General features: G+C 41.9%; 2 protein-coding genes across 7 annotated transcripts in view; one reads left to right on the top strand and one right to left on the bottom strand.

The window, feature by feature from the left end:
• Positions 1-5,953: 5,953 nt before the first annotated feature.
• ANAPC16 (anaphase promoting complex subunit 16) lies at positions 5,954-20,382 on the bottom strand. 3 transcript variants are annotated; one of them, XM_037130558.2, is made up of 4 exons: positions 20,269-20,382; positions 14,537-14,705; positions 7,690-7,764; positions 5,954-6,762 (listed from the first exon to the last, which is right to left on the bottom strand). In XM_037130558.2, the coding sequence occupies exons 2-4, from the start codon at positions 14,676-14,678 to the stop codon at positions 6,647-6,649; spliced, it is 333 nt and encodes a 110-aa protein (XP_036986453.1). In that variant the 5' UTR covers positions 14,679-14,705; positions 20,269-20,382; the 3' UTR covers positions 5,954-6,646. The 3 variants fall into 3 exon arrangements, with proteins under 3 accessions (XP_036986453.1, XP_036986454.1, XP_036986455.1); XM_037130559.2 differs by lacking the exon at positions 20,269-20,382 and adding an exon at positions 19,951-20,075; XM_037130560.2 differs by lacking the exon at positions 7,690-7,764.
• The window catches only part of ASCC1 (activating signal cointegrator 1 complex subunit 1), a 114,793-nt gene continuing 109,784 nt past the window's right edge, over positions 20,096-25,104 (top strand). For 2 of the 4 annotated variants that reach the window (XM_053663949.1, XM_037130555.2), the window contains exons 1-3: positions 20,096-20,200; positions 22,163-22,306; positions 24,539-24,638. In XM_053663949.1, coding sequence (XP_053519924.1) covers positions 22,195-22,306; positions 24,539-24,638 — 212 coding nt within the window. In that variant the 5' untranslated portion in view covers positions 20,096-20,200; positions 22,163-22,194. The other 2 variants (XM_037130556.2, XM_037130557.2) reach the window with 2 other exon arrangements.

The following is a 25,104-nucleotide window of genomic DNA, read 5'->3' as shown; positions in this document are numbered from 1 at the left end:
GACTCCTGAGTCCACAGGTCTCAGCCGTAGCACCTGGTACTCCAGCTGCAACCTTGGGTTGGCCAGGAGAGTCTGATTTTCTTTTTCACAACCAGGAGCGCTAGTGACACAGACAGGGCACACCTAAGAATGAGGCCACCAGGTCTTGAGCTTGTTGAAGTGGGATCACAGGATGAGCCTTGAGTCTTCTGTGGGATATGACACTGGTCTGGGACAGCAAAGTCCTAGGGTGTCTGTCCCCCAGGCAGTGTGTGTGTGTGTGTGTGTGTGTGTGTGTGTGAGAGAGAGAGAGAGCTCAGCTGCCCTGATTGCACAGGATATTCCAGATTGACTGTGTTTTGGACACTCTGCTGAAAGTTAAGTGGGTACAGTTTGGCTTTGACAGCCTCAAAACATGACCTTTGGGTTTGCTAAACAAATGAATGCCCGTGCTTGTGTGGTTTATCTTGTAATATACGCCTCAAGATTTCTGAGAATAAGGAGGGGTGAAAAGGCGTGGGAGTCTGCTTCAGGCTTTCAGGGCCAGGGAAGGGAGGGGAGAAACCGTGCAGTGGGGAAAACTTCTCCCCACAATGTCCACACACTTTGCATTTGATTACTTTAGGCTGCCTCTTATTCTGGCTTTTTGGCTCAGAGCCTAGGAGGGAGGTTCCTTCAGTAATTCTGTCTGAGCTCAGGACATCTGCCTTTCCCTCAAGTTAAGTAAAAAAATATGAATCTGTAAATGCTTAGTTTCTAGTCAGAATGAAAACACCGTTCACCACCTAGTGGCCTGCAAAGATGGAATCTGCTGCCTGACACCAGCCGATGGGCCTCGCCCTTCCAGACCCTGAGGAGCCTGCTTTCTAAGCCATTTGCTGTGCAAGTCAGGATTCTTGGCCTCTTTCTTAGGTGCACCCTTGGCTGTGTCAGAGAAACGCTCCCTGGGAGGAAAGTGGAGCACAGTCAAGGAGGCTCAGCACAATCTGGCTCCTGTTTCCTTCTCCTGAGAGGGCTCACCACTCCCCTGTTTACACCCTGTGCTCGGCCACACCAAACGACTTGGAGTTCCACAGATGCGGCCTGCCTTTGCACATGCTGTTCCCTATACGTGGAAGGCTTATTTGGCGTCTTCCCTCTTTGCTCGGCTGATTCACTGGGCCTACTCAGGCACAGGCTCACCTTCTCTAGGAAAATTTGTTTGTCGTCCTCTCTACATCCCCTCCTGCGAAGCCCCCTTTCTTCCACAGCAGCCTGTGTAGACCAGAGTCACAGGGTTATGGCACTGTGTGTATTCCATGTCTGTTTACTGGTCTTTTTCTATTGGACCAAGTGGTTTCCAAACCCGGCCACAGAAGAGTCATATGAGCCCTCCCACTGCAGACCTATCAGACCCCAGGAATGAGGCCAGGAAATGTGCATTTTTATTAAGCTTGATGCTGAAGCACAGCCAGTTTTGGGAACATTGCCCTGTCTTTGTATTTCTGTTCCCCTGCACATTACTAGAGACTTAATAGGCCCTCAATAGATGTTTGACTCCTGGTTTCTCTCATGACCTCTTCTTGTTTTCACTTCCTTCTCTTGCTAGCTCTAGACCAGCAATTTGCTTACCCTCTTGCCTTCACCATGCAAAACCATAACCACCAACTGTTTATTTTTTCCATTCCTACTGCCAGGCTGCTAGGAGCTGCTGCTATCGGCCCCAAAGATGGTGCCGTTGCAAGTTCAGGGACTCTCACTGCAGCTGCCCCCTAAATGTGCTTGGCAGTTGCCTGACCCTGGTCAGATCTCTCCCATCCTTCAGAGAGACTGTTCCCAGTGTCCACTGCCTCCTCTGGCCCCTTACACAGGCAGACCAACTTGCTTTCTCCTGCACGGAGAAAACAGAGCCATCTGATGGGAACTCCTTCAACTTCCTGCCACCTCACCCACACACTCACCCACATCAGCACTCCCCTCTTCGCCTCCCTCCCCCTGGAGCGATCACTGCAGCTGGGCTCTGGGTCCCACCCCTCCCACTTCCTTAGGTCCTTACACCCTCAATTATGCCCTTGGTCTTTGACCTCTGTCATCATACAACACAAATATCTTGACTGGTGTCCTCCTTTAACTGTCACCCTCTCCATCTCTCACTTTTACCTCCCCTTCCTGTTGAAAGTGCTGCCTAGATTTGGCCCCAAGTTTTCACTTTCCACTTGGCCTCCCACCCACGCAGTCTGGCTTCACCTCTACCACACCAAGGCAGCTGCTTTTGAGACAAGGTCTCCCAGCAAGCACCTCGGTACAATCCAAAGGCCTTCTCTCTCCCTTATCTCATAGAATTGCTTGGCTACACCAGATACTGCTGTTTGCAGCCTCCTTCTCAAAATGTCCTTTCCCTCTGCTTTCCTCGACGCCACACTCCTGGGTTTCCAGCTTTCTTCCCTGGGCTCCTCCGCCCCTGCCTGTCCTTTGCATGTTAGGGTCTCTCAGGGATCTGGTCCTTCCTCGGTCCAACTGTCTTCTCACTCCATGGGCCCTCTTCCTGGGTAATTCTACCCAGGCCCATCTTTGACTTAATAAACATCTCTAGCTGGTGAGTCCCAAACCTGTCACCTGCTTATTGGACATCTCCTTGAGGCCATTCCTTTGACCTGTCTCAGTGAACAGTCCCACCAGTCCCTCGGCTCTGACACATGAAACCAGGGTTTTCTCCCTGAGTTCTCCAAGTCTGACCCGCTGTCCAGTCCTGTATATACTTCTGGAGCAACTTTCAAATCAAATCCATCCCGTCTCCACATCTTTGACTAAAGTCACAGTGATCTCTCACCTGGCTGTCCACAACAGCTTCCTAAAAGATCTGAACTTACTGTCACTCATTTGTCACCACTCCCTCCAACTAAAATTTCTGAAGTGGAATCAGATTTTTCATGCCCTTACTTGAAAACCACTTAATGGTTCCCCACAGTTCTTCCACTGATGAGGTCCAATCTGGTCTCATCTCTTGCCCTTATATTCTAAGACCCTGTCATAACGAAGTACCTGCAGCCCCACAAAAGCATGATGCCCTTTCTCACCCTTGGGTCTCTGCATATTTTATTCCTTCCACCCGAAAACCTACTTGTTCTTTGAGTCTCAGCCTAAACATCATCCTTCTAAGGAAGCCTCTCTGGCTCAGCTGGATTAGCTGTCTCTGATTCCACAGCATTTCATGCTTTCTCCTATCAGACAGTTTTACACTTAAAATTACCCGTTTGTCTTTCTTAATATATTTATAAACTCAAGGTTGGTGGCTGTGTCTTGGTTGACAGCATACCCTCAGCTAGCAGATGCCAGACACCTAGTAATAAGTGCTCAATGACTGTTGAATGAATAACAGACATTTGGAAGGGTCATCCCCCATATCGTTGCTGGTAGTAAACTGTATGTTGTTTCATTACGTGTCCTAAAGAGCTTATATTATAAAAGTGAAAAAAGCTGATTCTGGAAAACAGCTTTTTTAGGGAAACTTGCCAGACTGGAGAAATTAATGTGTCTTGAGGTGAAGAGTCACGGATGTGGACATGTGGCATTGCCACTGGGTGTCTGTGCAGCAGCCCATGGGAAGGGCAGGGAGCCACCGGCGTCATCGGCCATGGCTCCTCGTGTGAGACGTGACTGCTTTGGCACAGTGTCCGACTGCTCCACAGCTTCCGCCTGTCAGTGTTAGGTGGCAAGGTCCTCTGCTATGGAGAGTTCCACACTCAGGTCTGGGTATTCTGGGCTCTGCTCACTACCCATCACAGTCACCCGAGGCATCGCTCCACTGTGGGCGTTACACTGGAGAGAGCCAGCACAGCTTCTAAATTAGAGTAAGCACACAAAAAATTCATACATCCACTCAGCAAACACCTACCCCACACCTACTGTGTGCCAGGCAGTGTTCTAGGTGCTGAGTGCACGGCAGCGAATGAGACAGACAAGGACCTGATGTCCTTCCTGTCTGTAAACTGGGGGATGAACTATGTGATCTCTAATGTCTCTCCAGCTCTAAAATTCTGAGACTCTGACCAGTTGCAAACTGTGAACTCAAAAGTAAAATTTTTGTTTGTGTAAAAGGTCTACTATCTATGTCCCACTACCACGTGACAAGTTATATGTAATTACATATCAGATTGAGATGACTCATTCTTTATTAACAGCAAATATTGCCTTCAAATTTTCTAGTATGTGATGAACTGGAAGGCACAGAGAAAATGATTAGAAAGACCCAGCCCCCTTGCTTGACTATGATCTTGGCACCTTACCTTCTCTGTGCTTGTTTCCTTAACTGCAAAATGATCACTGCCTCATTTATCTTACAGGGTTGATGTGAGAGTCAACACACTGCATATGGGAGATGCTTTGGGAACCACAAAGTGCCTTATGCACAGTGGTACCGTTGTCATCAGCTCTCGAGGATGGCTAGCCGCCACCTGCCCTCCTGCCTCCCTCCTTGCTCACTTAGGTGTCCCTCAAGGCCCTAACTACATTTTCACCATGCTGGGTCTTAAAAGGTTACGGAGGCCCAAACACACAGCTCATTCCGATCAGTTCTTAAAGGAAGAGGCTGTTCCTTCATTGTGCTTGAGACCTCTTATTACCAAGTACTGGAACAAGACTTAGTTCTCCTAGGTAGTGGATTCATTCATAAAAACAGTTTTAGGCTTTTGTCTTTGTATAAGGCACTGGGATGGGCTCAGTGGGGTGCAGCATCATGCATCTAAAATAATCCCATCTTTGGAGTCTGGCAGACTTTGAGTTCAAATCCAAATGGCAATTTACTTAGCTGTGCAGCCTTGGCAAGGAATGCTTGCTCTGAGCTTCAAGTGCCAGTGTCACTGAAAGAATTAACGCCTGTGAGTGACTGGCACATGAGTGTAGAGTTGACAGATGAGCAACAAGGTCCATCTCTAGGCCCAAAGCATGGTAATAGGAGTTGCAGATGATGAAACGTAACCAGCCGAAAGGTGTGGAGACGGAGGGGGAATGTTAAAAAAAGGTGAGGGTCTTTTTCCTGGTGGCACTCAAATAGCAGCTGAATGATCACTGTGGAAGGCGCTTCAGAAAGCACTTCTGTTCAACCCTAGCATCTCTTTAATTTCTAAGGTTGCAAAAAAACATGTCTAATTTAAAGAGAAAAAAAATTCTGTAAGTTTAACTACCAAAAGGTAAAGATGAGCTGAAACAGTGTCTGTTAATGAAACCAATGAGGGAAAATCAGTGATTGCTTCTAAGATGTCACTGAAAGTGATTTAAAGGTTCATTGCAGTCTATGTTTCTATTTTTTTCTTTGGTAATAATTCACATGGTTGATGCTAAAGAGTATGTTAGGAACCTCGCTGGTTTTCAATATGGAGCTCGTGTAGGTTAAGAAGTATTAATATGGAAACAGATGAGTTTGTGGGTCAGTGATTTTTGTGATCTGATGTGCTTTGGAGGCAAGAGCAGTGAGCTGGACTTCAACCAACGGACCTATTCCAGGTCTGTGCCGTGTCTGTCCTCACCAATTCAGTGGGGTCGCTACCTCCCTGTCAGGTAGTGTGTATTAAACACTTCAAACTCCTGAGATTAAGGCCAGATTATACTGGGATTATATTTATTCATAAAGAAACAACTCTAAAAGCAGGTCAAGTAAAAGTTATTAATGAGGAGAAAGGCAAATGTTTCTGAGGCAAAATTTGCATAAAATCTAATAAATATGATTCTCTTAATTGTGCAGTGTGGACCTTGGGTTCCATGAGGGAGAACAAAGGATATCTTTTAGCTTTTTGGGTTTTTCTCTATCATTTAAAAACCTACTTAGATATTGATAAGATAAATTCATATACTTTTATAAAGACAAATATTCCTTAGATAAAGCAAATCTATCATTTGTTTAGGAGAAAGGGTTTTCAAATTTTATTCTTATAAAAAATAATCTGACCTTTTCCCTTCATCCCAAATCCCTGAGACTTTGAAAGGATAAAGAAACCAATTTGGGGCTCTTTCAAAGGATTTATTTGCTACAGAACTGCTTGACCCCACCAACAAGAGGAACTCAGGATTTCTGTGTTTAAAGGGTTTTGCTCATTACTTGATTCTTACATGCACCTTAATATTCAAAAAACAGTTCTTTTTGCCAGCACTGGCACATGTAGAAGGTCAGAAAAAGTTAGAATCTGTAGAATTACATGTCTAAAAATGGAAAAAAAGCCAATCATTTAAAAATTCCACATTTAGACAGGTCCTGAGTTGAAATCACACTCACCTGCAAAAAAGTGTTTCAGGTCAGAAATGCTGAATTTTACGATTCCAGATCCTCACTTAGACTTGACTGGTGAGGATGCCATGCACTGCATGAATGCCGGAAGCCATTTAGTCGGCCAGTTCCAGCATGTGATCTACCCGGCTTGTGAAGTTTTATAAATCTCTTAAACACAAACCTCCTGGGTCTCTGATGCAGACTGTCTTAATGTAATTCTCAATGCTTTTTATAAACAAATAAACACAAATTTTCGCTGTGTGATGACACATTTAAATGTTTGTTGCTTGTGGTTAGCTACAGAGAAACCACGTATTGATGTGAACGAGCAGTCCAGCCATGGGGCTGTGAGTCTCTGCACGGCTACGCGGGCTGTGCAGGAGGCCCTCTCTGGCCCTGCGCTTGCTGTGCACACCGGAGGCACGGTCAACCTGAAGAGGGTGTGAACCCCAGCAGCTGCTCGATGGGTTTAAACCGCCACTCATCTGCCTCCAGCTCTTCTACCAAACCAGCCAGTTTTTCCATCCGAGCAACTTGCTGATCTGTAAAGAGTCAAGGTGGTACTACAGTGAATACATTTCCCATGAGACAGCCACCGTCCACCAACATAGTGATTGGTTTAAAAGCCATTTCTATAAGGAGATTTTTCCTCAATATTCTAGCAATGGGGTCTTGTTCTGTGTTGGTTGAAGACTTAATTTTTTTTAAAGATTTTTATTTTTAGAGGGGAAGGGAGGGAGAAAAAGAGGGAGAGATACATCAATGTGTGGTTGCCTCTTATGCGCCCCCTACTGGGGACCCAGCCTGCAACCCAGGCACGTGCCCTGAGTGGGAATTGAACCAGCAACCCTTTGGTTTGGGTTGAGTCCAGTGCTCAATCCACTGAGCCACACCAGCCAGGGTTGAATACTTAATTTGTTTTAAAGTAGTGGCGTGGCATCCTCCATGCCACAGTGATGTGTACTAAAATCCTAGGGTTATAGGCAATTGTAGCTCTTCTGACATTGTGACTTCAATGGTGAAATGGTCCGGTGGGGGAACACAGTTTCCTGATGAATAAATGGAGGCCTGGTAAGGCAAGATGGAACAGAAAAGGTTTTCCCGGGATCTTTACCCCGTGACCAGGTAAATCATGAGGTGTTACACACTTGAAGATGAAGTGATGGTGACAGCCAGTGGAGGAGAATGGTAAAAGAAGGCTTCAGAAAGGAAGGGAGAAAAACACAAGAGTAGGAAGCATTTCCCCTAGAAAACATTTTGACGGCAACTTTAAGCCTTAATGAGGGCATTATGTCTGGATTAAGGATTAATGTTCTTGTCTGCAGGTAATTTAGCAAGTCCACTTAAACAGCCTCACTGAGTTTCAGAAGCCTGTCACAAAGCACACTGACCTTTCTGACGCCCCCTCTACCTGCCCGCCCCCCAAACATTTCTTCTCACAGTTAAGTACACAACACTCATGTACTTACCATGTTTCACCTGCTTCAGTGTAGACGCCACTTGATAGCTGAAAACAGATTCACAGAGGAACCTCTCAGAGCCATCTGCACACAAGAGAGAAGGCGTTTTCACCTGCTCCGAGGGCACTGTGACTGCTGGCAACCGAGCGGGCACGCCCATTCTTCTCCCCGCTTCCACATTCAGGGTCTACTTTTCAGTGTTTACAAAGAGGGCTTCTGTTTCATTTAGAACTAACACTGGTCTGTTATAAAAGCTACTTCTTCTATACCTAGAATATTAAAATAGTTCCTCTACTTGTTTAAGAACTTAAAAATAGTGTTTAAAAAAACAAACAAGAAACCTCAGTCTCATGTCCTGGTCAACATTCACCCCTATCCCCAAACCTAATAGTTTTTAAAAAGTTTTTATTTATTGATTTCAGAGGAAGGAAGAGGGAGAGAGAGGGAGGGCGGGGGGAGAGAGAAACATTAATTTGTTGTTCCACTTATTCACGCACTCATTGGTTGTTTCTTGTATGTGCTCTGACTGGGGATTGAACCCACAACCTTGGTGTATTGGGATGATGCTCTAACCAACTGAACTACCTGGTCAGAGCTTTGATAATTTCTTTTATTATTATTATTATTTTTTTTAGAGCAAGGGGAAGGGAAAAAGAGAGGGGGAGAAACATCAATGTGTGGTTGCCTCTCACATGGCCCACACTGGGGACTGGGCCTGTAACCCAGACATGTGCCCTGACTGGGAATCAAACTGTGACCCTTTGGTTCACAGCCTGTGCTCAATCCATTGAACTATACCAGCCAGGGCTGATAATTTCTTAATGTTCTTCTATTCTGTATGTCAGGCAAACACTGTGGACGGCTGACATGTTTGGCCACGTGACCACTGTGCTATCAAAATACAAAGGTATGCCAAAGCTCTAAGTCATTTTCATTCTAAAGAGTAAGCTGAGGGAAAAATAGCCGTTGTTGATTTTTTAGTATATCAAATGACATCACTATGGTCATGACAAAACACTGCTGGGAAATCTCATTCCGTCAACGCAAATTGTAACCTTGATTTTCCAACTGAACCAAAACACTGAAATTTGGATGCCGATAAGAGTATAGTGCAATTTTAGAACCTAGCATTGTACTGATGCCAGGAACTGGCACCGGGAAGGCAGCTAACCAGTCACCACGGCGTTTGGAAGGTGATTGTGAAATACAAGCGAGTTCATGTTATTCCCTGTCAGCAAGGGCTGATGCAGCAAAACACACCCCAAAAGACAAAGAGTTCATGTTGCAAAATGTGACTTTTAGAAGGGTAGCTCAAACCATCTGGAGAAGGTATTTTACTGCAAAAGTCCTAAAACAAATGGAGGGAGAGGACACAGCTCTTTGTTTGACGACAGTTCATGCCAGCGCTACTAGGTGCCAAGTACTCGCCCATCAGTCACGCGTTGGGGTGTCAGCCAGGAGTTAAGTGACAAGGAGTCAGGACTGACACATTCTGGCTCCATGCTGAATTTCACACAAGGTAGACCTTATTGCAGAAGTCATGGTAAACAATAAGAAATAAGAATAAGAAAACACCAAATTGAGGAGGCAAAGAAATATGGGCCAAATGAAAGAACAGAACAAAACCCCAGAAAAAGAACTAAACAAAACAGAGATAGCCAACCTATCAGATACAGAGTTCAAAACACCGGTGATCAGCACACTCAGAAAACTCACTGAGTGTGGCCATAACATAAAGGAAGAAATGAAGGATACACTAAGTGAAATGAAGAAAAAGCTACAGGGAACCAACAGCAAAAGAAAGGAAGCTGGGATTCAAATCAACGATTTGGAACAAAAGGAAGAAATAAAAATTCAACCAGAACAGATAGAAGATACAAGAATTTTAAAAAATGAGGAGAGGTTTAGGAACATATGGGACAACTTTAAACATGCCAATATCTGTGTGCCAGAAGGAGAAGAGGAACAGCAAGAAATTGAAAACTTATTTGAAAAAACAGTGAAAGAAAACTTCCCTAATTTGGTGAAGGAAATAGACATACAAGTCCAGGAAGCACAGAGTCCCAAAGAAGTTGGACCCAAAGAGGACCACACAAAGGCAGATCATATTTAAAATGTGAGGTTATCCCCATCAGGGCACATGCCTGGGTTGCAGGCCAGTTCCCAGCAGGGGGTGCACCAGAAGCAACCATACATTGATATTTCTCTCCTTCCCTTCCCTTCTAAAGATAAATAAATAAAATTAAAAAAAATATTTAAAAAAAAAGTCAAAGGTTAAAGATAAAGAGAGAATCTTAAAAGCAGTAAGAGAAAAGCAGAAAAGCAGAGCGTTATCTACAAAGGAGTTCCCATAAAACTGTCAGCTGATTTCTCAAAAGAAACCTTGCAGGTAAGGAGGGACTGGTGAGAAGTATGCAAAGTCATAAAAAGCAAGGACCTATATCCTAGATGACTCTATCCAGCAATGCTATAATTTAGAATGGAAGGACAGATACAGTGCTTCCCAGACAAGGTAAAGCTAATGTAGTTCATTGTCACCAAGCCCTTATTACATGAAATGTTAAAAGGACTTATTTAAGAAAAGGATCAAAACTATGAACATTAAAATGACAACAAACTCACACCTGTTAACAACTGAATCTAAAAAACAAAAACAAAATAAGCGAACAACCAGAATAGAAACAGAATCATAGATATGGAGATCATTTGGAGGGTTTTCAGCTATGAGGGGAAGGAGGAATATGGGGTTGGGGGAAGGTGCAGGGATTAAGGAGCATAATTGGTAGGTATAAAACAGATAGGGAGATGTTAAGAATAGTGTGGGCTCTGGTGTAGCTTAGTGGATAAAGCGTGGGCCTGCAAACTAAAGGGTTGCCGGTTTAATTCCCAGTCAGGGCACATGCCTGAGTTGCAGGCCAGGTCCTCAGATCGGGGCGTGTGAGAGGCAACCACACATTGATGTTTCTCTCCTGCTCTTTCTTTCTTTCCTTTTTTAAAAAAGATATTTCATTTATTTTTAGAGAAAGGGAGGGAGCTGAGGCACACCAGCCAGGACTCTCCCTCTCTTTCTCCTTTCCCCTTTCTCTACAAGAATAAATAAATAAATAAATAAAAGCTTAAAAAACGAAAAGAATTCTTTTTTTAAAAATATTTTATTTATTTATTTTTATAGAGAGGGAATGGGAAGGAGAAAGAGTGGGAGAGAAACATCAGTGTGTGGTTGCCTCTCACATGCCCCCTACTGGGGACCTGGCCTGCAACCCAGGCATGCACCCTGACTGGGAACCGAACCAGTGACCCTTTGCTTTACGGGCCTGCGCTCAATCCACCGAGCCACACCAGCCAGGGCTCAACCTCTTTTCTACATATTGTACTATATGGGATATGACCTTATCTTCTCCTCCTACTCCCATTCCTTTGGCTGAATGTTAAGTCATCTGTGAGTAGATCACCTATACTGAGCAAAAAATTATTTTCAATTAACTGAATATACTGACTATCCAGTTGAAAGGCCTAGGTAAGCTGATGGTATCACTGAGAGTTTTAGATAATTGGGCTGCAAGTAACAGTGAATTCCAGTACAGGAAGAGGAACTGTGTGAGTATCTGACACCAATGATTCCGGCTCTTCTGTGTAGATATACCAGTGTTCATGAATCTATTCATATTCTTGCTTAAAGAGTCAAATTATAACACGTTTTATTTTAGAAATAGTAAAGCATAGAGCTCACTTCTCAGCTGGTGTGATCCTGAAGTGTGCTGAACTTTAGGATCTCAAACAAGGCAGTGGGGATTATGGGCCCTAAGGATCAGGCTGAGATGTATTTGGAAGCTCTTGGAAGTGCTACCTTCTAGTTATATTTAATCACTGGCACTATAGGATAAAATGCTTAAATTATAACACTTGCATATTTCCCTTGGTAATAAACTTCCAAGCAAAAGGATGTAAGCTAATCTTTCAAAATGGCACCTCATATGCCTTTCTATAAGCCTTTGCCACTATATATGCCTGTGGAATACACTTTTGCTGATTTGCAGCTCTGCATTAACCACAAAGTCCACTGCTTCTTAGCCACATCCTATTAAATGTGATATCTGTACTCATCTAAAGCCTGGAATTTGTCCAGAGAGGAGTCAGCCTGGGGCAATCTGTCTTACATTTAGAAATTGTAATCAAACCCTTTATAACACACCAAGTAGCAATACATCAGCTTTCCTCTTCAGAGACAAGCAAAGGTTATAAATAGTGAAAACTCCAGTAAATTATCCAAATCTAATACCACTGCTACTCCAATAAGTAAGATGCTAACAAATTCATTTAAAAGGATAATTACTTCACAATAGGAAATTAAACAATGTTAGATAATTTATACTTCAGTGGCCTACAATGTCACTAAAATCCAGCCATTCTGCCCTGAAAGGCAGTGTCTAATTTGCTCACTGATAATTGGGTGAGGACAATCTTAGCCAAGGGCAGGAGAATGCTGAAAATTGTTGTATACTGTGTATGCTAGGTATCTGTTGTCAGAGAGCAGGTAGTACACAAAAAAGTTAATTCACAAGGTTAACTGTAGGTTATTTGGGTTTATTAGCCTAGACTTAGGAGGATACCAGATCAGGTTGAACCTGTTAAAATTATAAACAACATCCAACCTAGATTCCTGATTGTTTTTGTTCCTTTGAACAGGCAAGTCTTTCTACTCTATTTTCATATTCAATTAAAGTACTGGCCCTGGCTGGTATGGCTCAGTGGATTGAGCGCCAGCCTGTAAACCAAAGGGTCATTGGTTCGATTCCCAGTCAGGGCACATGCCTGAGGTGAGGGCCGGGTCTCCATTTGGGGGTGAACAAGAGGCAACCACACATTGATGTTTCTTTCCTTGTCTTTCTCCCTCCTTTTCTGTCTAAAAATAAAATAAAAAAAACTATTGTAATAATGGTTAGGTACATGGTATATTAACTGAATAATAAGCATGGTAGATGACTTTTAAATCTAACATCCTTACTAATTCACAGTTAGGGGTACTCTTTTCAATTTAATGATCTTGATTTGACCAGGGCAGTTTAGGAACTGCCCTAATTTTTCATTTCTGTCAAGTGTAAGCAACACTAAAATATGGGTGAAACTTTAAACTTAAGAAAAAGAATCAAGACCGTACACTGTGATTTTAAATAATATAAATATATCCTACACTAGAAAGCCAATGCATTCCTCCACAAAGCACAGAGAATAAAAACGGACAGAACTGTAACCTGTTGGAACATCAACATTCAGACTAATCTCAGAAGTCTTTCCTCTTTTAATGTTTCTAAGTAATCTGATGTATATTGACAAAGAATGCTAATAGCTCTGAGACTAAGGAGGTATCTCTAGTTTCCTGCTACAGCTAGAATTTAATCTCAAAGCCCATTGTTAAACAATGATTCCTCTTCTGCTGCTATAAAACTCATTAAGCAATGTATTTTTTTGTTGTTGTTCATTAAACAATGTAAATGCCTCCAATTTTTTTGTTTTATGGAAAACTTCCTTACTACCAGGTCTCTGCTATATATAATTGAAATCATAATATACTTTGTGTCAAATATGGTCAGCAAGGCCCTGATTATCATCTCTAGACCCAGTGACACTAACTTGAATGTAACACAACTAAAGAAAACAGCAAAGACAGAAGTACAGGCATTTCAGATGTATTACCATGTTATCCTGTCATCTACTTCACCAATCAGGATTTGAACTAATCCTAGAAAGCGTTATGATCTGTCTTCCCACATTTCCCTATGAAAATGATTCCTCCATTTGCCCTGGCTTAACCCATAACTCTGCTTTTCATTACACCTGATATAAATGGATAAAAATGACCCCACAAATGAAATCCTAGCTACACTTTGCACCTTTCTCAGAGATATACTTACTGAAATTTGCAATATTTAAAGCAAAAAAGATCAATGTATAATTAAGCACAAAAATGCTATAATCAAGCAGATATTGAATTCTTAATAGGTTTTCTGCTGACCTTTTTCAAAGTATGATAAGTAGTTTAATAGTTAAGGATCATTTTCATGGACTCCTTGGGTATTAGTTAAAATGAAGATTTCTGTGCTGCCTCCTAGATTAATCAGAATTTCTAATGTGGGCCAGAAATGTGGATTTCAATAAGCTCTTCAGGTGATTTTTATGCTCCCATTAAGAATTTATTGATGTAGCTCCTAAAGTGACATGAACCTGATGAATTCCAGGTACCAACGTCAATCCATGCTTATAGCCTGTGCCCTGATCTTGCCCAGCCAGTGTGCGAATATGTGCTGAATAAGATCGTGGGCAGGATGATGCAAATCCCCGCTCTAGTGCTAGAAACGCCACACAGCACTGTCCTGCAGTGCGCCAGCACTGTCATCTTCACCTATAAAAGTAGGTTTTTATTAGTTTTTATTTCCTCTCACAACCTCTTTTATGGGGTAATCTACCTGAAGATTAACTACATAAGACAAAATACATCAAACCTACTAATCATAGGGAGACAGGCTGGTGCCAGGATAAAGCAAACTGAAGCAGGAGGTCAAGAAAATTCCTGGTTCCAGGGCTGAATGTTTTTAACATGGTCAAATCACTTTACCTTTTCCAGGTCTAAATAAACTCTAGATGACCTCCTCGATTTCCAAAGATTTTTTTTTCAGCTCCAAAGTTCTGATTCTGGAGATCTGTGTTTTAAAGATACTATTTTGAAATGGGGACGAAAGATGAAATGCGGAGCTGAAATCAGGGCAAATTCTTCTCTAATCCACTTAATAGCGTCTTTACAATTAACATTCATTGCAGGTTTCAACCCAATTATCAGCAAAAAGCAGCATGAGGTCACCTTCTAACATCTCCCCAGCTCCTTTGGGGTAGGTGAAAAGGGCTTTCCTAGGCGGGGCCAGGTCAGAGACGCTGAAACCAGATCCGGTGACAGAACTTCCACTGACCCCGCCAGCTGAGGAGGACGATGAAGAGGCAGCCATTTCATTTCTAGTAGAATTCTCACTTCACTGCAGAGATAAAAAAACAGCAATTTGGCAAATTTAGGGGAGTGAGATTGACTACATTTCATTCTAGCTGTCGCAAAAGCTAGTGTAAGTTTAGTAAAAAATTAGCTCCCCCTTCTTTTTGTAAAGAGATTTTATTTATTTTTAGAGACAGGGGAAGACAGGGAGAAAGAGAGAGACATGGATGTGAGAGAGAAACTTCAACTGCTTGCCTACTGTACATGCCCCAACTGGGGACTGAACTGGTAACCCAAGTACATGCCCTAAACAGGAATCGAACCAGCAGCTTTTTGCTCTGTGGAACAACGCCCAACCAACTTAGCCACACTGGTCAGGGGCCCTGTTTTCTACCTTCTCTACTCCTGCAATCTTTTACTGATGCCCCAGGCCAAAATGTCACTTAGGATTTTAAATGAAGATATGTTTATTCTTAGTTTTTCTACTTAAAACACTACTTCCTACCATTAGTAAACTGTTTATGTCGCTTGGCACTGACTGTGGGTGATCTACGGGTTATAAGGGGTGACCTATGGGTTATGAGGGGTGACGGGGCTGTGCCAAGGTGGCAATTTGACTGAGGAAATAAATTATATGAGGATAAGACAACCATGCCTCACAGGACAGTTTGTCTTGGATACATCCTGACCAAGCCACAGCAAAAATTCACTTATAAAATTTTCCAAATATCCCAGAATAACATTGTGTTCTGTTCCCAAGGAAGGGGAAGTGGTTAGAAAATACATACTGGCCCTTTTACTTAAAATTAAAAAAAAAAACTAGCCCTGGCCGGTGTAGCTCAGTGGATTGAGCGCAGGTCTGCGAACCAGAGAATCACGGTTCAATTCCCAGTCAGGGCACATGCCTGTGTTGCAGGCCAGTTCCCAGCAGGGGGACACAAGGGAGGCTACCATACATTGATGTTTCTCTCCCTCTCTCCTTCCCCTCTAAAGATAAATAAAATCTTAAAAAAACAAAACAAAAAAAAAAAACACCCTTTCTACCAAAATGTAATACAGAAATTGATCACTTGGTGGCGTCCCAAGATTGGAACAAAGTAGTTCAGGGAATTAATTCAGAATTCATAAATCAGGATTGGAGCAGCTGTAGAGCATTTCATCCCTTGTCCTATCGAAAAGTCAAGAAGTCCAAATGCTGAAGAAAACTGAATACATGACTCCTTGCAAAAGTTCAAAACAAAAATACTACCTCTGCCACAGAAGCTTATGCTGTACATTTACAAAAGATTCTATAAAGCATGTTTTCTTTAAAAAATGGTCCAGTACTGTGCTAACAGAACTTTCTGCAATATAGAAATTTTCTGATGTCCTATTTCTGCCTGTCCAACATGGTAGCCACTAGCCTCACGTGGCTTATTAAGCTAGTATGACTTAAGAACTGTATTTTAAATTTTATTTAATTTTAATTGAAATTTAAGTATCCACGTGTGGCTAGTGGTTACCGTATTGAAAAGTGCAGTTTTAGTATTTAGATTAAAAAATGACTTTAAACTGAACTATACTCTTTATTTTTATTTTGAAGATTTTTATTTTATTTTTAGACAGAGGGGAGGGAGAGAGGGAAACATTGGTGTGTGGTTGCTTCTCCTGCACCCCCTACTGGAGACATGGCCTGCAACCACGGCATGTGCCCTGACTGGAAATCTAACAGGCAACTCTTTGGCTTGCAGGCTGCTTGCTCAATCCACTGAGCCCACCAGTCAGGGCTGAGCCGTACACTTTAAAATGGCTACTGGTTAATTTGTTATGTGAATTTTAGCTCAATTTAAAAAAAGATAAAAATAACTTTAAATGAATTTTTAGAATGAATTCTCCCTTGCAATGGCCAGAGAGAATTTCAGCGGAACTTTTAATTTTGCTAGGTGCAAAATAAGTTTGTTATAAAATGTTTGAATTTATTTATTTTTACTGAATTTCTTTTGGTGACGCTGGTTAATAAAACCACACAGGTTTCCAGTACACCTCCACAGCACATCATCTGCATCTGAATCATGCATTCACCACCCAAAGTCAAGTCTCTCTCTGCCACCACTTATCCTGTTTCGCCACTTCCACCTCCCTGAAACTTATTTTTGAAAAAATGAGGAAAAGCTATGCAGATATAAATCCTATATGAGGTATATGCATAACCCAGTTTCCTAGCAAGGGAAAAATTGTACTGTGCATTTCTGAAAATCTGGCCATTGTGTTTCCTTAATTTTGCGGTGATGATTTAAGGCTGCGAGGGGAGCAGACCCGGGTTTCTCATTTCATTATATGTCTTTTAAGTAATTCTGATTAATACTACAGTGGGATGTGGGAAGAGTAAGGCAACTGGTATAATTAGAATGTCAGCCTATTTAAAAATGCAAACTGATTAATAACATTTTCAATCTTTAAAAAATTTTTTAATCCTCACCTGCAGACATGCCCATTGATTTTAGAGAGGGGAAGGAAGGGAGAGGGGTAGGAAGGGAGAGAAACACAGATGTGGGAGAAACACAGTCAATCCGACTGGCTGCCTCTGTAAGCCCCTGGAGGGACCAAACCAGCAACCTGGCTATGTGCCCTGACCGGGGTTGAACCCTCCACCTTTTGGTTTATGGGATGATGCTCCAACCAAGCCACACCAGCCAGGGTGACATTTTCAGTGTTGTATTAGATCACCTTTCCTTTTTTCCTCTGAGTTCTGTAACTTCCCAAATTGTATTCATACTCATAGAGGCAACACCTTTTGAAGTTAGATTCACATCCAATCCTTTGGACTATATTGGCTCAAAATATAGCTTGACAAGTCTTAAAATTTATTTAAAAAGAACTTAAGCAGTAATAGACCAGGTCCAAATTTCTAAGTGGACTCCTACTGGGATCTAAATAAAGTATATAGACAACATTGCTATCTTTTGGAGAGTCTTCCTTCCCATCAGTTCCGAATAGAACCCACTGTGAACTGTTTATATACCTCACCTAAGACTTTAATCTTTTTCCTACACCTGATATATGCTTTATTCAGTTGCAAATGTAAGGGATACTTAAAAAATTTTATTTACTTTTTAATATTTTATTTATTTATTTTTTAGAGAGGGGGAAGGGAAGGAGAAAGAGTGGGAGAGAAACATCAATGTGTGGTTGCCTCTCATGTCTCCCCTACTGGGGACCTGGCCTGCAACCCAGGCATGTGCCCTGACTGGAAACTGATGTAAGGGATACTTTGTATTTTGAAATCAAGCTTCTCCGCAGAGCACTCAAGCTGACTGCCAGAGTGAAGACAGCTTCAAAGGCTAGATACAGTGTGACTTCTAAACGAATATATTCAAAGAAATTCCCTATTAATCCTTTTTTTTTTTCCAATGCAGAACTACTACTATCATTCAATACACAAAAGAATCAGGGTTGAAAACTGGGAGAATGAGCACAAAGCTAATTTTAACATAAACAAGCAGGTTTTTTTTTTTTTCTGAGATGGAAAGACATACCTAAGTAATTTCAAACTTTAAAGGTTTAGGTTGAGCCCCGGCTGAAATAGCTCAGTGGATTGAGTGTGGGCCTGTGAACCAAAGGATCATGGTTCAATTCCCAGTCAGGGCACATGCCTGGATTGTAGGCCAGTTCCTAGAGGGGGACACATGAGAGGCAACCATACACTGATGTTTCTCTCCTTCCCTTCCCCTCTAAATAAATAAAAATCTTTAAAAAAATATTCAGGTTGAATTTTGAATGCCATTAGCAGGTGGTAACAGGAGTTAGGATAAAGCCTAGTTTGTAACTGCTCTATGAAGGCAGGCATTCTGATCATCAGAACCAAACAATGTCTGGCCTATTCTAAGGGGCTGTTGATTTAAATAAATGTTTACTACATAAACTAAACATTTCACAGGAATCACAAGATTCCTTAAAAGTCACTTAATCCAAGCCCTGGCGTGGCTTGCCGGGTTGATGTTTCTCTCCCTCTCTCCTTCTTCCCCTCAAGATTAATAAATCTAAAAAAAGTCACTTAATCCAACTCCATTTTATAGGTGACAACATGAAACTGAGACATAGAATTTAGCTTATTTGCTGTGACATTTTTCAAGCAATGGCTTTGTTGGCATGTCATGTACCAAGTGAGGTGAAATAGCAGTTAAGAGCTCAGGTTCTGAAACCTCTAGGCCTGTGTTCATGTCCCAGTTTTGCTGTATGACTCACAGGACAAATCACTTAACTTCTCTGTTCCTTAGCTGCCTCATCTGTAAAATGGGGACAGTAGTAGTTAGTAACTATCTCAAAGGTGTTCTGAAGGTTAACATAACTAAAGCATTTGGAACAGCTACAGGCACAGTAAATACTTAATAATATTAGCTATCCCAAATCTCTAATGGATATGTACTCTTGAACCTTTTTTTCCTATGCAGATCTAGTTTTCATATGTATGATGTTGTAATAACACTCATGGGAAAAGTTCCAATTCTCTAATTCTCAATTTGACATTGGGTCAGCAAACTCCTAGAGGAGAAAAGAAGGGTTTGCACAGGAAGAGGAAAATGCCCTCCATCGATGCACTTCGTACTTCCATTCTAAGGTGCATAATCTTAGGAAAAATCCTGTAATCTAGGAAAGGGGGAGGGAGTTGTTTTTCACCTTCAAGCCATAGCACAGAATTCTGGTCAACATGGCCAAGTAGAAAATAACACCTAGCACAGCACCTAGACCACAATGTTTCCTGCATGAATGACGAATAAAGGACAGAACACAGGGCTAGCAGCCCAGCAAAGGTTATGAAGGTGACAGAGAAACTTGGCGTCATGAGGGTTGGTCTGTTACTGTTCTCTTTTCTGCTTCATTCTGTGGCTCTATTTACATAACCTTCTACTAGCCTGCCATGCCCAAGTGGGTGGCTCAGTAAGATTTTTGTTGAATGAATACTGATGAAATAATCTGGGGTTTGGTTTTATCAGGGAAGCTGGGACTACTGGCAAAACAGATTCTCATAGGAGAGCAATGCTATCTTGGGGGAGTAACAGAATGGCTGTGTTCACATTAAGATGACTAAATATTTACTTTATATACTACAAAGAGCACCTCGTATTCATAAACTACTTTCCTTCCCGGCAGATATATGCCTATTTTGTTTGTAAAGTCTCCTTTCTTTTAAAAAAGTCTCAGTCAAAAGACGCTAAAAGAGGTACCGTGGTACAATGGCAAATTATTATAAGCGATCACTAAACCTCATCAACAAATCGTTCCACTGTGTCCCACGTAAATAGCTGGATTACCTTTAAAACAGGTGCTGCAGCTAAAACCAGGTGGGATGGAATAGGAAGGGGTCAGATCGCCAGAGGTTCCCAAGCTAATTCCAAACGACACTTCCCCAGCTCCCTTCGGCTTCCCAAGGGGCCGCCGCGCATGCGCCAATACTAGGCACGCATGCGCAACCAACCCGTCGGGGCCTGAGATTTCCTATTACACGCCCTCGGCGGCAAGCTCCGGTTTCTCCTACCTTCTCCATTTTTCTAGTGTTTGCAGGTAGGCTCCCAAGAATGAACTCCCTTTCCACCAAGCTCCTGACAGTCCCCGAGCCTTCAGCAACTTACCTCAACGGTTTTGGCCCTTTTCCCTACAGCCCCGCCCCCAGGGCCAGCCCGAGCGGTCGCGCACACACCGACAAAGATGTCGGCGTGCTCGCGCCCGTGCAGTGGTGGGCGTGGCCTGGGCGGAAAGGCGCGGATAACGCACTTCCGGAGTGGACTTCCGTGTTTTTTTTTTTTTTTTTTTTTTTTTTACCTCCTCTCCTTACTACGGTTTACCTCCAGCTGCGGAACCTTCTTCGGTTACATTGGAGTACTTGTCTTTCTTGCTCGCTTTCATGGTTCAGGGCTTCTGCTTTCTTTTCACTCCACACACCACCCCGTAGTAGGGTTAAATTGTCCTTCTGAGCAGTTTCTTAACCCACGGTCGGCAGGTTAAGGGAGGGCAGGTGAGGAGTGTGCTGTTTCTGAGGCGACTCTTCCAGAATTCCTGGTCTGAGGGCCTGTGACATTAAAATCTGTGGAGAACTTTTTTCTTGGAGAAAGTAGAATGGAGTATCATTGAACTATGCTAATTAATGCTCCCTCTTCTCCATTCAGGTCTCTTTTCCTTGTCTGTTATTTCTCACAACACAAATCGCTCCTTGGTTCTGTACACAAACTGCCAATTAAAGTGACTTAGTTGCTGGGGATTGGACTGTTAGTGTATTTGTTAAGGATTGATCTGTTTTCTTTGGAACTCTGTATTTTGGGCTTCAAGACCCTCCAACCTATGTGGTAGGAATATTGGTTGAACTTAAACACAGCCAGCCCATAATAACCCTTGTTTCCTGAATTGATTCCTTGAGTTGTGACTAGAAGCTTGGCTTCTTAGCAAGTGGTGCATTTTGTTGGGCAGTGGTCTCTGGAAATTGGATTCCTCCCCTCAGCTATGTATTGGTTTGAAGAACCATGTTGGTTAGGTTATATTTTAACCTAACCTAATGGTTTTCTAGGCAACTGGATCTAATTGTTGGGTGTATATTTCATGTACTTCTGAAAGTACTAGAGGCTTCCCCGCCCCCCAAGGATAAATAAGTGTATTAATATCCTTAATTCTCAATTTTCATGCTGTACAGACAGGGTGAAACACTTTGCAAGTGGTTAAACACAGAAGGTTGCACTGTATTCCTTTTAGGTTTAATAAACAGACTTATACTCTTTGTTTCAAAACCGTGGACAAGGTGTATATAAAGGGCTCAGAATCTTTCAATCACCTTTTTTTTTTTTTTTTTGGAGAGCTGAATAGTTTACAAATTACTGTGTAGCATGAGCCAGGAATGAAATATGTAATGGAAAATGCACTGGTCGACTTAAAACAGATTACAAAGAAGGGAGGCCTAATGGAAATAGTGCTGCTTTTGCTTAAGATGTACTGTGAGCAGATGCCCAATTATGTCCTTTCAGGCCTACATAATGATCTGTAAAATGAGGGGTTTTCTTTCTTTTTTGAAAAAAAGATTTTATTTATTTTTTTAGAGGTTGGGGAAGGGAGGGAAAAAGAGAAGGAGAGAAACATCAATTGGTTGCCTCTCATATGTCTCCAGTTGGAAACCTGGCCTGTGGCCCAGGCATGTGCCCTGAGTGGGAATCGAACTGGTGACCTTTCAGTTTTCAGGCCAGCATTCATTCTACTTAGTGACACCAGCCAGGGCTGTTTTTTCTCTCTGATCAAAAGGTAAGGTGATCCCCTGGCTGGTGTAGCTCAGTGGATTGAGCATGGGCCTGTGAACCAAAAGACTGCGGTTTGATTCCCAGTCAGGGCACGTGCCTGGGTTGCAGGCTTGTTCCCAGCAGGGGTGCAGGAGAAGCAACCATGCATTGATATTTCTCTCCATCTCTCCTTCCCTTCCCTTCCCTTCTAAAGATAAATGAATGAAGTTTTTTTTTAAAAAGGTAAGGTGATTACTTATTTTTTCAGGATTTCACTGAAATATTATTTGGGAACATATCATGGAAGTTCTGCGCCCACAGCTTATAAGAATTGGGGGACGGATTTATAGAAAGAATCCCATTCAAGAACAGACATACCAACATGAAGAAGAGGATGAGGACTTCTATCAAGGTAATCCTAGTTGCTCTTTGGGCTGATTAGAAGTAAAAGTTCTCTCTATTGTAGAAGCCATCCTTTGTTTTGTTTCAATGTGTTTCTTTGTGCATAGGGAAATTTGAAATGATTGGCTTTTCATAGATTTGTGTTGATGTCAAGGGGACAGATGTGTTTGAGTTGTTTAAGTGTTTTCGGTTGCAGTTCGTGTTTCATATTTGTACAAAGGCTTAAGTGTAATAAGGCGCTATTTTAGTTAACTATTAATTTAACCATTAATATTCTGTGGCAAAAGTAACTTCCTTTATCTGTAAAGTTGTGAGGTAATATATATAAATTATTGAAATAAATGAACATAAGTGTTTTATCCAGTGCCCAATAATGTTAGCTATTCTTACTGTTATTTTTCTTTTTTTTGTAATCATATATAGGCAGTTCCAAGCTCACAACTTTATTATTGTGTAGGAATAATTTTAAGAAATAAACTAAGCAAGCCCTGGTTGGTGTGGCTTGGTGGACTGAGTGCCAGCCTGCAAACCAAAGGGTTGCTGGTTCCATTCCCAGTCAGGGCACATGCCTGGCTTGAGGGTCAGGTCCCCAGTAGGCATGGGAGAGGCAACCACACATTGATGTTTTTCTTCCTCTCTTTCTCCTTCCCTTTCCCTCTCTCTAAAAATAAATAAATCTTAAAAAGAACCCAACAACCTAAATTGTCAGGAGCCGTCCAGCAACCGTCCCTTGACAAGGTCGGGACGGTTGAGATGCATCTGCAAGGCAGAGGCAACTGTGGCTGGATTTCCTGTCTATCTCTCCTTTCATGTTTGTTTGGGTGATCAAAAGGTGGTGGGATTGTTAGACACTTGTATTTCAGGTTCATTGATGAGCATAATTCCAATGAAGTTGTACAAAATAATTTCTTGACCAGAGAACAAAATCCCCTCTAATGAAATAGCCCCTGAATGTCTAAAAGTTGGAGTAACAGCCCCTCCTTTACCTTGAATAAGAATATATATCAGTTAGACAGGCAAAGAAATATTAAAAAAGGCTGGTTAACTATTACAAACTAAACACATAGAAACAGTTACTAGGGAGTCAGTTCATAGTACACAGAGAAACATTTTAGACAGAAAAGGCTAGATAGCTAAGTTAGACATCACAAAGGCCTTGTAATAAATTTCCTAACCTCTGCTTGATCTAGCATACCTTTTGCCCCATGCCAGATTCTAAGACCTTTAATAAACAATAAGACATTCAAACTCTGTACATAGAGCTAGTTCAAATTGTCTGATTAATGGTTCTCCTGGTCAAAACAACTTTTGTTTAACATAACTGAAATTACGGAAATTCTTATATTTTTCCTGGTTACCTTTGTATTGATTTTTTTGTATTGGTTTTTTACTTAACTGATCATGCTATGCTGCAAATGTTAATCACTACCTAAAATGAAAATATAAAAACCTACTTGTACTTGCAATAAACGGAACAGAGCTTCACTGTCCTTTGAGGCGTGTTGTTGTCTGTTACCCATTGCCAGCGCCTTACCCACCTTTGGGAATCCCTGGACCCTGCTGCGGCTGGGCCGAGGCACTAAATAGTCAAGATGGATTATAAATATTTTCAGACTAATTAACTTGGGCTTTAGTTTAATACATAAATGGGCAGGGCCTTTCATGTTCTCTATTTTCCTTTTGCTTTATAAGCTTTTTCACTGGGCCCTAAACCTTGTAGTTTAGTCATCCCCCTGAGGTTCCCCATTGTGTCCCTACGCCCTTGGGGCCTTTGCTCTCCTTTATTTCACTTTGTCTCTGCTGTTATTAAGTTCTCTCAGCATCACTCATACATTAGTCACTGGAGAAATTTTGTGTCTTAAAAACAACAGAGTTGTACATTTTAAGAGGATAAATTTTATGTTATGTGAATTACATCTCTCTAAAAAAACAGTAAAGCTTTTAAAATTGTCTTAGCTTTCTGGGAGAAAACAATTGGGAGAAACAGTGGAATGTACATACTACTTTTCCAAGGTTCCAAGACAGGAAGATTTGAAATAGTCATGCGTTTCTTATTCTTTATTTTTCTTCTAAGAGCACATCACAAGAAATATTAGAGCAGCGTTTTGCAATGTAAAATGTCTGGCTTTTCTTTGTATGAGTGTGTTACTTTTTTTAAACCTTGAGAGTGGTGGACAGCTGAGGAGAAGGCTGTTGTCCACAGAGCAGCAGCTCTGAGCAGCGTGTTACCGTTTCTGTGCAGGCTTCGTGGAGTGTGCAGAAGAGCCCTGTGATGGCTACGAGGTGGTGCAGACCGAGCAAGGTTTCCAGTGTACCGTGAAGGCCCCCAGCCTGCTCTACAAGTGAGTGAAGCCCTGGGCAGCTTCATGGGGAGGCATTTTCAGGAAACTCAGCAGGAAGCTGACTCTCCTTTCTTCCATACTTAATTGCGATGCTTGATTACTGATGAGAAGATAGTTGTGTTTTATATCCTAGAATTAATTTTTTTAATAATTAAAAAAATTTTATTTATTTACTTTTAGAGAGAGGGGAAGGGAAGGAGAAAGAGAGGGAGAAAAACATCAATGTGTGGTTGCCTGTCATGTGTCCCCCACTGGGGACCCGGCCTGCAACCCAGGTATGTGCCTTGACTGGGAATCAAACCAGTGACCCTTTGGTTTGCAGGCCCATGCTCAATCCACTGAGCGACACCAGCCAGGGCTCATTTTTTAATTTTTAAATTATAGTTGAAATACAATATTATATTAGTTTTAGGCATATACACCAGTGATTCAGTATTACATAACTTAACTAAGTGATCATCCTCAT

Source organism: Artibeus jamaicensis, unplaced genomic scaffold, assembly GCF_021234435.1.
Source record: "Artibeus jamaicensis isolate MK-2021 breed Jamaican fruit bat unplaced genomic scaffold, CSHL_Jam_final contig_332, whole genome shotgun sequence".
Taxonomy (NCBI): domain Eukaryota; kingdom Metazoa; phylum Chordata; class Mammalia; order Chiroptera; family Phyllostomidae; genus Artibeus; species Artibeus jamaicensis.
This window is presented reverse-complemented; position numbering and strand designations above follow the sequence as displayed.

Coding starts and splice junctions, on each gene's coding strand:
- ANAPC16 (XM_037130558.2), bottom strand. CDS start 14,678: ATGGCTGCCTCTTCATCGTCCTCCTCAGCTGGCGGGGTCAGTGGAAGT. Junction 7,765..14,536: donor AGCTGGGGAGATGTTAGAAG/GTGACCTCATGC, acceptor TCTTGTGTGCAG/ATGGCTCTGAGAGGTTCCTC. Junction 6,763..7,689: donor ACTGAAGCAGGTGAAACATG/GTAAGTACATGA, acceptor GACTCTTTACAG/ATCAGCAAGTTGCTCGGATG.